This window comes from Hippocampus bargibanti, linkage group LG03 (genome assembly GCF_051943395.1).
Source record: "Hippocampus bargibanti isolate YZ-2025 linkage group LG03, ASM5194339v1, whole genome shotgun sequence".
Classification (NCBI taxonomy): Eukaryota; Metazoa; Chordata; class Actinopteri; order Syngnathiformes; family Syngnathidae; genus Hippocampus; species Hippocampus bargibanti.
The window spans coordinates 11,077,610-11,090,023 of NC_142736.1; the positions used below are offsets into that span (position 1 = coordinate 11,077,610).

Below are 12,414 nucleotides of genomic sequence, written 5' to 3' on the forward strand. Positions count from 1 at the left end.
TCCATCTTCATCCGCTCCTGAAGCACGACTTCATGAGTTTGTGTGTTCTTGAAAAGGTGGTAATATTATTATTCTTTTTTTTTTTTTATCCAGTTGGATTCAAGTAAAAAGAGCTACCATCAGGCCAAGAAGGAGGAGTGGTCAGCCATGAACAGGGAAACGCATGCCAAGGCCGACCCATCAAAGTCTCAAGAGGAAGTCCGCAAATTTTCAGCGCGCGTCGAGCGATGCAGCCAAGAGGCTGAAAAGGTATCGCGCTTGCATGCACCCAGGAAGTTAGATTTACGGTATAATCTGAAGGGTCCACCTAAACCCTCCACGGAGTCGTTAGCGGCCTTGTCAGATATCCGAATGGGCAACCACTGCATGGTGATACACACACATATGTGGATGAGCACACACATGCACGCGGAGGCATGGCTTCAACCTGGGTGTGCCAAGGAGTCCAAAAAAGCCTGCCTACATGTGTGTTTTGTGACTTTGAAACCTGACCAGACTTGTTTCCTGTGTTTTCTACTCTGCAATGGCAGAAAGCTCCAGGTCATGAAGAGGGGGAAATGATCAACCAAACAGAAGGAAATCCTTTGACAAATTCTAGATCAGTCAGTACACAGAGTGTGAGGCAGCCGAGAGGTCTTTAACAAGAAACATGCATGATGATTCCATGAAAAGAGAGATAACATCAAAAATGGTGGAAAGTAGTCTATATTTTAGTGCTCTTCATTATCAGAGTGGAGAATAAAAGCCAGTGTCTGGTCATCTTTAACTCATTCACTGTCAGACGATTTGTAAAAATGTGTCCACTCCACTGCCAGGGTTTTTGTCATTCTCAATCAAATTCCAGGACCCGCAGAATATTGCGTTTTAGGACTACATAAACATTCCATGCAGTGTAAGAAACCTTAGACTCTCTTCTTTCATCAGAACAAAAGAGTTAATTCCGAAGTTATTTTGTTGTGTGGAGTTATCTGAGCTTCAAATGGGGTTGCCTGTACAAAATACAAAAGAATTCATACATATTGATTTATATAGCGCTTTGACAACAGCTGAAGCTGTAACAACACGCTAACGTGGACAAAAGCCAAAAGCTGCCTCCTTGTGGAAGGCAAAAACATTGCCAGAGGTTTGACCAGCGCTTTATCGGTACCCCCACAACGAAAAAACGATACCCGAACAAATTCGGGAATGGCGCGTCACATCAGAATCAGAATCATCTTTATTGCCAAGTATGGAGAACACACAAGGAATTTGTTTCCGGTAGAACACGCTGCACGAGTATCGTCGTCAAAAAAACTGCTAAGTGGCACTATACAGTTCCATTTTGGCTACTGTTGAAAGAGTTCAAAGAGTTAATGGCTTTGGGGAAGAAGCTGTTTAAATGTCTGCTGGATTTGGTGCGCATGGATCGGTAGCGCCTGCCTGAGGGGAGTAGCTGGAAAAGGTGGTAGGCAGGGTGCGGAGGGTCCAGTAGGATTTTCCGCACCCTAGTTTGGATTCTTGCAGTGTGCAAGTCCTCGAGAGTGGGTAGGGCGGTGCCAATGACACATCACACTTTTCAATTCCTGAATAAATTCGGGAGTTAAGATGGTGTTTTACTTCATTTTCCCGAAACAGCTGCTTAAAATGCCTCAATATTAATAGGATTTGTAATCGCCAGTTTCATTGGCAGTTCATTTTTTGTGACGTCAGTAAGCTCTATAACAGATAGCATGTTTTTAGTGCAAAAATATCTTACTGTAAATTTACTCTTACTGAATCACAGAGTATTTACTCGCCTATCTGAACCAACCCGCACAATGCCAAAGAAAATCAATATTGTTTTTGAAAGTTATGAACTTTGGACTGAGAAACCCAGTGAGGCTGCCCACCGCTTTGAATATACGTAAATAGGTCATTTCAGCCACATTCTCTGTATTGGAGAAAGGAGAAAGACTCTGTATTAAAGAACTTCATGCTTCTGAATAAATGCCCTCCGGTTGATAACCACCATGGAATGTATGCCACGGGTCAAAATGTGCAGGAATGCAGCTCGATGTTCCTGAGTGAAGGTTGTGTGTTTTGCAGGCCAAAGAACGTTATGAAAAGGCCTTGGACGAGTTGAACCGCTGTAACCCTCGCTACATGGAAGACATGGAGCAGGTGTTTGACCTCACCCAGGAAGCTGAGGGCAAGAGGCTGTGCTTTTTTAAAGAGGTCCTGCTGGATATCCACACACACCTTGACCTGTCCAGAAAAGAAGGGTAGGACACACACTCACGTGGTAGAAATAATATGCGGATTATGTACCGCATATGATTTTTTGGGGGGGGATTCTGACAAATCATGCCATGTTCATCTAATAAAATCCTAGAAGATACTTTGAATTGTGAAACATTTTGGATCATACATCTCCAACCCTTGTTTGGCGTACTCCACTTTTCATCTGGATTTAGGTCTAGGCTCTGTATGGGACATTTCCAAGATCTTCATCTTTTCCTGACTGCTTGTCTGGCATGTTGAAAAAAAAATTACAACTTCACATGACCTCTTTTGTATAAAACACCTGGAGCATTGGTGCCTTCGCGTGGCTTCACTGGGTTTGTTGCATTGTGGTCAGGTGTGGGGTGTTTTTATGTCACCTCCCCCACATCCACACCCAAAAACTCTTAGAATTAAGTTCAAAAAGTTCATAATAAGCCTGATTAAACAGTAACACTGGTGATTCCAAATTTGCGGGAATGGTGAACAGCAACAATCTTGGACCAAAGGCCTTTTTAGACAGTTAAATATGAGATTAAAAAACCTCACTATTTTATATATAGCGGACATTATTTGACATTGTTTTTAAGAAAAATGTGTGTTAAAATTATTAATGTTAAAATATTAGGATAAGCTTAAATTATTCTGACAGGATAAGAGGCGTGGGTCAACTGTCATACTTTTTTTTTTTTAGATTTTTGTGCTGGTGTATTTAAAACATATTGATTTATGATTCCTGACTCAAATTAAAGGAATGCGAGTCTTGCATGCCATGTGTGTGCCCGCACTAAATTTGTGTACACTCAAGTTAATGGAAAACCCCTGCCGTTGTCCATTAACTATTGGTCTCACATTCTGTTTAAACAGTCCACCGTTATTATATAACAACACTGGTGGCTACATCCAATGAGGTCTGAACACCAAACGCATCATTTTGGAGTTTCTACAATGACTTGTTGGAATCCAATCAAAGTTGATTTCATTGCCACGGAGAGCTTTGACTGCAAGTTGAGAACACTGTGTGGAAAAAAGACAAATTAAACCACCACTTTACTGTGACCCCAGTTCCTGACGGAGCACTTTGGCTGTATTTGTCATTGCAGTAACACATACAACACACGCACACAAATATATACAGTAATATAAACATATAAATACGCACACACGTACATGCATACACACACACGTACACACATACACACACATATTCACACAAACACGCATTCGCACACACGCATACACTCACGCGCATACACAAACACACACGTACACGCGTACACGTACACATTCACACACACACATTCGCACACACGCATACACACACACACATACACGCACACACACACATTTACACACACACACACACGTACACACACACACATACACGCACACACGTACACGCACGCATACACTCACACGCATACACTCACACGCATACACTCACACGCATACACAAATACGCATACACACACGTACACACGTACACGTACACATTCACACACACATTTGCACACACGCATATACACACACACATACACGCACACACACACATTTACACACACACATTTACACACACACACACACATATACACACACATACACACATTCACACATTCACACATACACACAAACACACATACACACATACACGTATACACAAACACCAAAAGATTAGCCAGTTTTTTTTCATGTGTGAGCTGTCTCAAGATTTATATGAAATTGAACAAAACATGGGTTTTGTGTGAATCCTGGTTATTGGAGTGCTATATTTATTTTCTGCAACTTCATTATTCACATTTTCCATGAACACTTGCAATTCCATACCCGGTCTAATTCTTCATTTTGTGCTGCCAGTGCTCTTTCACATGTTCCGTGCTGTAAAACAAACTGTTGCCAACAGCATGCACAGTCTCGCAATAAATTTGCCCTTCACATTCTTGTTATATGAGATTCCCGGTGCAATAATCTGCACAATTGTACCCAACTTTTAAGTGTGAACCTATGCTAAGAAGTATGAGAAAGAGCATTATGCTGCCATGAATAATAATTAACCTTATTACAAAAGAAAAGTCCTTCCAAATCCAAAACATCTTCTGACATTGGAACTGAAGCAAATGCAGCAACATGTTCACTGACCTTGTTACCCGTTGCCCTCATGTGACCGAGCAGAAATCATTTCCAAGGTTCAGATTTGTTGCCGCAAGATTTCAAGTTGGTGTTGCTGTTGTCTTGTTTCCAAGTTCACATACAACAGCAATGTCATGGCAACTTGACAACGCAAGTCCCAACGGTGCTAACGAATTGTGAGTTGCTGATAGAGATTAGATAGAATAGAAGTTATCATATTTAAAAGTTTCATGGTATATGCTTAGTGAACATGTGTGACTCGAGTACACAATAGGACCAGAGTAAAGGTGCAGATGGCCACAGTCAATCTGAGTGAAACAGACACATCCCAGTTTCACAGGAAGAGCTCATTAGCCAGGTCACAAATTTATCAGTTCATGGAAAAGATAACCAATGAAAATATCTATGTTTTATTGCCTGGAGCTGTTGGTGCTTAGAACATACAGGGGCGTGGTATTCTAATCAAGAAAACTATGTTTTACTAAGGTATCACTTTAATGTGCATATACTCTCAATAAATAGTTTGGCAGAGGGCTGCAGAGTTTGGCCGCCTGTCTTGAATGGCTACGTCCCCTGCCGGCAGTCAAAGACAATGTTTCTGTGTCCGAGCCTTTGTCCACAGTGTCCGATTGAACATCTCTGACATTACTACTCACTTTTTTTGTGAAAACGCCGCACCAAACGTTTTCTCTTCAGTGAATGTGACCTAAATTAGCTTTTTGTTCAATGGGGGAAAAATTTAAGCAGCCCACCAAAAATGCACTGCTAATGAAATACTCTCAGCAGGGCAGATATGTGTGTGTGAGCATGTGTGTATTAACCTGCAACTTCCTCTGACAGGTTCAGAGAACTGTACAGAGACCTTGGTCAGACCATCCAAGCAGCGAATGAGACAGAAGATTTGCGATGGTGGAAAAACACCCACGGGCCTGGCATGAGCATGAACTGGCCACAGTATGAGGTGGGGCTGTACCACTGGCATAGATGTGAAGAAAATGTGAACAATATCATTAGACTGTCAGTAAAAGTTTAAAATGGGGAATTTCGATGCATTTATGTATTGCAATGCAAGACACTCATTTGTCTTTTAACTTTACGGTGTGTACTTGCCAGTGAGTAATACTTTTTGTGTGTTTGCTTCAGACAAACTGAATACTAAATAGGGTTCTGGTGAAAGGTCTGTTGTGTTATGAAGTCCTGAGTGGGTCTGTTGCCAGGCAAACACAGACACACAAAAACACAGATGGTTATCCACAGATTTTTAGTGGTAAGCTTGGTTTGTAATGCCACAAAATATTTACAAACATAACACACCTTCCCCTCAAAAGATTTTGTAAGAATTAAGGATAAAGAAAAGTGATGCATTGATCCAATTCAGCATTGAATTCATTGTGTTTAGGCTTCACATAATCTACTGTTCAGGAAGAACTTAACGCATCATAACAGACAATGTAAACGGAATTGCTTGTGCTTTCATAGGAAGCATGTCCTTATGATGAGCGAGGGAAACCTTTCACCAGAAGAAGTATTTTTGCCTTTTATATGGTTTTTCACTCTGAGCTGAACGTCTAAGCAATTGTGCACTTTCCAAACCACATGGACTCGTAGAGCATATTTAAAGGACAACCGGCATCACTTTTTTGTTTCTTAACTGACATCAGAAAAACATTTTATAGCATCTAAAATACCCAAAACACACAGTATGATATTTTTATTCAAATGCAAAACACCATTAAAAATGACTTAAAGTGTCCAAAATCTGCAAAAAAATTGAGCTGCGAATTGGGCATTTTCAGAAAGTCCCGCCCCCCTTTCGTGACGTCACGCCAAGACGTCTTGCATTGCTGGAGAATCAAAACAATGGCTTCAGATTCGGAGAATATGCTTTCTTGTTACTCATCCAGTTATGAATATGATTCAAATAGTTCTGAAGAGGAAAGCATAAATGTTTGCAATCGATTAAAGAAGGCTTTCTGCGTCATTTTGAGGCATCAGGACTGATGTGTAGCATACCAGAAAATGCACAAGATGGCGCCCAAGCCCCGTTGGAAATGGGCTGATTTGTCTGCTGGGAATTTGTGTCAGCTAGTATCAAATAGTAGTCTTGGTGCAACAACAATTCACCATCGCGTTATTTATGTGTTTTCCTTCTAATTTTGCCATCAACACGAAGTTTCCAGACGAAACAAAGTACCCAAAATGCATTGTGTGTCGCTTTCTTGATCAAGGGTGTTCCTGACGTGACATGACGTCAGGAATCATCACCAAAACCAACCAATCACTCAAAAACAAGACTCCCTGAATATTCAGTGCGAGTCTTAAAACGTAAAATATAGCTATATGCCGTGGAATCTTTGTAAAATACGCTCAGTAGAAGTCATTTGAAGTGATTTTACAAATTATGGACACAACTTTTCCGGAGGCGTCGGTTGTCCTTTAACTGCATCAAATCACACCCAGACTTACTAAGTCGCTAGTAAACATATGAAAACATTTTGCAAAAATTTACTGATACCAATATCTTTGAATTTATTCTCTATATTAATTGTAGAAATGACTCAAATTGCATATGTACGCACACAGGAGTGGTCTCCGGAGACAAATCGGACCATCAGCAGGAAGGAGCGAGGCATAAACTCTCATGACAGCGTGGTTACCCTCACTAATATCGTTTCCTCGGGAGGAAATGACGTCCCACCTAGTCCCATCACCCACAATGCTAACAGGTACAAGACACTCTTCACGTCACAGAAAATGTTGGTTGGGGCCGTCAAATGTGGAGTTGAGCACTAAATGAGATAGTGCTGCTGCTTTTGGCATAGATTGCACTTACTCGATTTGCAGGCAGTTCCCTTGATATCGACACTACGTATTTTAAAACAGTTTTCAGATTTGGGGCGCACAGCATTATAAGGCACATAGAATAGAAGCTACAATAGTGGCTTCAGATGCACTATACATTCACTCGTTGGTTCCATACTAAAGAGAATACAATACAATACAATACAATACAAAATAGCTTTATTTATATGGCGCTTTGACGACTACTGCAGTGTTGTCAGTGCTTAAAAGAACATTTATAATACCAAAAAAATAAGAATATTGATCTAAAAAAGAGGTGCATCAGACTATGCAATGTCGCTTTTGAGAAAATTGAATGGTTCAGTTTGCGGAATATAGGGTACATAAGGAATTAGTTAATTAATACATAATTGATTTTAAAGCACATTTAAAGCAAAAGTCTAGGTGTCAAATTATCTTGTTAACTGCAAATGGCCGTCCTTCTGCCTACTTTGTCATTTCATGCTGAGTGACCTTATTAGCAATAAAAATACCGCTTGGAAACCGCACTCTTATTACATTTAGTGTTACCCGAATTGCCCAGTTACTTTGAACTTAATGCAAAAACATGTTCAAACATGCTTGTTTTGAAATGTTAAAACACAGTTTAAATGTGTCTGACCACAAATGTACAAGCATAAAATGTATGAGGACTTCAGTTGGTGCTGTATGCCAATGTCTGTCAACCATCATCAACATTAAGATGAGATTTATCCGTCTAACATTTGGAGGAATTTACATTTCACAGCAGCAAAGTTATAAAAGGAAGAGGAAAGGAAGAAGAGAAAAACAAAATATAGGACCTACTTTAAAGGCAACCACTCTCGCTGCGCCATTTGGGTGGGAATTAGAAAATTTGTACTGTAAAAAACACAGGGAAGACTAAAATTTATTTCAAAGGACAAACAATTGGCCCAAATGATGACCTTGATCCCAAGGTGTGCGGGTGCTGGAGCCTATCCCAGCTGTCTTCGGGCACTGGGCACCCTGAACCGATTTCCAGCCCATCATAGGGCACATTGAGATGAACAACCATCCGCGTTCAAACTCACACCTACAGTCAATTCAGTGTTTAATCAGTCTGCCATGCGTGTTTTTCGAATGTGGGAAGAAACCAGAGTACCCGCAGAAAACCCACGCAGGCCCGGGGAGAATATGCATACCACACACAGCGAAGCCGTAGCTAGAATTTAACACAGTATCTTTGCACCGCGAGCTCAATGTGCTAATCATTGGTTCACGAGGCCGATCCATAATTTCCCAAAATCAATTTCTAAATTGCAATCATCAGACGACAGCACACTTTTCCACCTTGCATCAGTCCAGGTCAGATCTACCCAAGAAGGTAGTGATCTTAGTGGTTGTTATCAATATGGCTTTTACTTCCACAACGTCTCATTGAAATCGGGGTTTGTACAAGCTGTTCGGATCTCGACCAGAAGTTTGGCGTCCATCTACAATGTACCAAAACGTGACTGCTCCCATTTTCATCATCTGCTCACTCAGGGTGGTGAAAGATGATTCTTCCGACTGGTCAGATGAGGAGAACCCAAAGAAGTTGGCTTTGAATGGTGTTGGAGAAGCGGGGGACAAAGGGGAGCAGCGGGTCGAGGGTGTACGAGTCCGGGCGCTCTATGATTACTCGGGCCAGGAGGCGGACGAACTCAGTTTCAAAGCAGGTATGAACCCTCATCAACGCTTTAAGACAAGAGGCATGACAGGACTCAATTCATTTCGAAATAAATTTCAAATAAAACATTGACGGAACTGAAAAATATTTTGCTTTGCCGACTCAGTCAATTAACTACTCATGCCCGACTGCAGTAGGTAGTCTGTAATGGAAAACAAAAATGGCAACCTCTCTTTACACAACTGTGAAGTACTGTGAAGATGCTGCCCATTACGGGCACCAAAAAGCACAATGACCCCAAAGCTGTCCAGCGATGACAGTCAAATGGCACCGACATTCCTCCCATTCAAAAACAGTACTGGTTTATTCATGCTGCCGAAAAGGAGCAACCGCTCAGCACAGTCTCCTCCTTGATGAATGTCGTGGCCAAAAATGCTGTAAAACATTTCCGTATCCGTTCCACATGACGCACAACAACACAAAGTGACAAAAGAAAACACAAAAACAAGACAAAAACGACAAAAAAAAGCAAAGCTCATGAGAGCACTTGCTGAAGGCTGCCTTCTCGGGCGCCATCTTGGACCTCCGACAATGTAATGCTAAAATTAGATGTTTATAATAATAATAATACATTTAATTTACAAGCGCCTTTCTGAACACCCAAAGACACTTTACAATAAAAAAACAACAATACATAAAACAATAAAACCGTGGATAAAACAATAAATAATAAAATAGCAGATTAAACTAGACCATGAAAGCAAGCTTAAACAGGTGGGTTTTGAGGAGAGATTTGAAAGTAGGGAGTCAATATTTTGGATGTTGGGTGGAAGTGAGTTTCAGAGTTTAGAAGCAGAGTGGCTGAAAGCTCTGCACTCCATCGTGGTGAGACGGGCAGAGGACATACAGAGGTGGAGGGAGGATGAGGATCTGAGGGCCCGAGAGGGAACGGAGATTTGAAGTAGGTCAGACAGATAGGGGGGGCAAGGTTATGGATGGCTTTAAATGTAAACAGAAGTATCTTGAAATCAATACGAAGTTTAACAGGGAGGGGGTTCTAGTGATGATCCGGGCTGAAGAACTTTGGACGAGTTGGAGTTTATGGAGAAATTTCTGATTGACACGGAAGAGAAGTGAGGTACAATAATCGAAACGGGAGGTGACGAGACTGTGGATAAGGATAGGAGTGGTGTAAGGGGTGAGAGAGGGACGCAGACGATTGATATTATGGAGGTGAAAATATGCAGACCGCGTTATGTTATTTATATGGGGGTAAAATGATAGAGAGCTATCGAGAATGACCCCCAGGCTCTTGACCTGAAGGGCGGGAGACAGACACGGTAGAAGTGTCAATGGTGAGAGAAAAACTTTGTGAAAGGTGGATTTAGTACCGACAAGGAGAGGTTCAGCTTTTTCACTGTTTAGTTTTAGAAAGTTATGGGAAAACCAGGATTTAAGGATTTTGACCTCAAAATAGGCAGAAACAAAGAATCAGAATCAGAATCATCTTTATTGCCATGTAGAACACACAAGGAATTTGTTTCCGGTAGAACACGCTGCACTAGTATTGTCGTCAAAAAAAACTGCTAAGTGGCACTATACAGTTCCATTTTCAAAGAACAAGTGTTTTAAAATTTTCCTGTGATGCCTCATTTCCACACACACACACACACACACACACACACACACACACACACACACACACACTCACGTCAGACTTGACCTGTCCCCATGAGTACTGTTGCTGAAATGTGTGTGTGCTGCAGGTTAACAAAAATCAGTAACTCGTTGAAGTTACTTGTAGCTTCATTTCAAAACTAACTTGATCACTCATTAATTGAGTCACTTTTTCAATATGAACATTCTCTGAAGCGGTGATTTTCAACCACTGTGCCGCGGCACACTAGAGTGCCGTGAGAGATCGTCAGGTGTGCCGTGAGAAGCTATCCAATGCCCCTTTTTTCAAATTAAAAATGTTACAAATATTTATTAATCATTTTCTGCCAATATTATGTCATTGTCCTGTGTCGTTGCTGAAAAGACTGGGAGGGTAATTTAATATTTGTCCGTGTGGTAACACGTCACTGATTGCCTCTTTCCTGTGAGATGGTTCGTGGTGTGCCGCAAAAAAATTACAATGTAAAAAAATGTGCCCAGGTTCAAAAAAGGTTGAAAAACACGGCTCTGAAGCTCCCATTTAAAGCCCGGAAGGCTCCATTTCATTCTCATATCAAGTCTAACCAACAGCAACTGAAAATATCACAGGGATTTCTGACTGAAAGGACAACCGATACAATTTTTTGTTTCCTAACTGACATTAGAAAAACGTTTTATAGCATCTAAAATACCCAAAACACGCGGTATGATATTTTTAGTCAAATGAAAAACACCAATAAAAATAACTTAAAGTGTGCTGAAACTGCAAAAAATTGAAACCGGAAGTGGCCAGATTCAGAAGGTTGTTCATGACGTCACGCCAGTACGTCGTGCCTTGCTCTAGAATCAAAACAATGGCTTCAGATTTGGAGAAGATGCTTTCTTGTTACTCATCCAGTTATGAATATGATTCAAATAGTTCTGAAGAGGAAAGCATAAATGTTTGCAATCGATTAAAGAAGTCCTTCCGCATCAATTCGAGCCGTCAGGACTCCAATGTAGTGTCCCAGAAAATGCACAAGATGGCACCCAAGCTCAGTTGGAAATGGGCTGATTTGTCTGCTGGGAATTTGTGTCAGCGAGTATCAAATAGTAGCCTTGGTGCAACACGCAACGATTCACCATCGCGTTATTTATGTTTTTCCTTCTAACACGGATATCAACATGGATAAACACGAAGTTTTCAGACCAAACAAAGTACCCAAAATGCATTGTGTGTCGCTTTCTCGGTCAGTGACAATGCTTACCGTGACGTCACGGTAGGCATCGTCACCAACTCAAAAACAAGACTTCCTGAATATTCATTGCGAGCCTTAAAACGTCAAATATAGCTATATGGAATATTTGTAAAGATTCTACGCCGTAGAATCTACGGCATCAGTAGAAGTCATTTGAAGTGATTTTACAAATTATGGACACAACTTGTCCGGAGGCGTCGGTTGTCCTTTAAAGAACGCAAAACAAACATGCTGAATGTATTCTACAGAATAAAAGAGAGAAAATAAAAGAGAGAAAATAAAAGTGGCTTCTAGCATCACAAAAGCTTCTGTGTTTAGCCCTGCAAAAAAAAAATATTCCTTCACAACATAAGTCTGGAAATTCGCAACGGTGTACCATAGAAACGCAGCCGCGTTCTAAAACACAAGAATGGGCATGCCAAGCGTTGATCCTTGGACAGGGCCATGCAGTTTTCCCCAGATGAGGAGCAGCAGTGCAGGTTGGCGTGATGTTGTCGAGGACTTTGGTACTGTTGTCAGGATCCCAGTCTCCATTTTGGAATATTCCATTATGCAAATAGGAAGCAAAATATTTTTGTCCCATTCCCCCGAGCACCGCATCACGCTAAGAATCTGCTCGAAAGCAGGTGATGCCACTACTCTGCAAATGTTTGGTTGATCTGTCCCCGGCTAACAGTCCGGTTC

At 41.2% G+C, this 12,414-nt stretch overlaps 1 protein-coding gene across 2 annotated transcripts in view; it reads left to right on the plus strand.

Annotated features, from left to right (window-relative positions):
* The window catches only part of pacsin3 (protein kinase C and casein kinase substrate in neurons 3), a 32,909-nt gene that overhangs the window by 16,341 nt on the left and 4,154 nt on the right, over nucleotides 1-12,414 (plus strand). For both annotated transcript variants that reach the window (XM_088991946.1, XM_088991945.1), the window contains 5 exons: nucleotides 94-249; nucleotides 2,065-2,240; nucleotides 5,206-5,326; nucleotides 6,949-7,091; nucleotides 8,713-8,885. In XM_088991946.1, coding sequence (XP_088848072.1) covers nucleotides 94-249; nucleotides 2,065-2,240; nucleotides 5,206-5,326; nucleotides 6,949-7,091; nucleotides 8,713-8,885 — 769 coding nt within the window. The remainder of the gene's footprint in view (nucleotides 1-93; nucleotides 250-2,064; nucleotides 2,241-5,205; nucleotides 5,327-6,948; nucleotides 7,092-8,712; nucleotides 8,886-12,414) is intronic.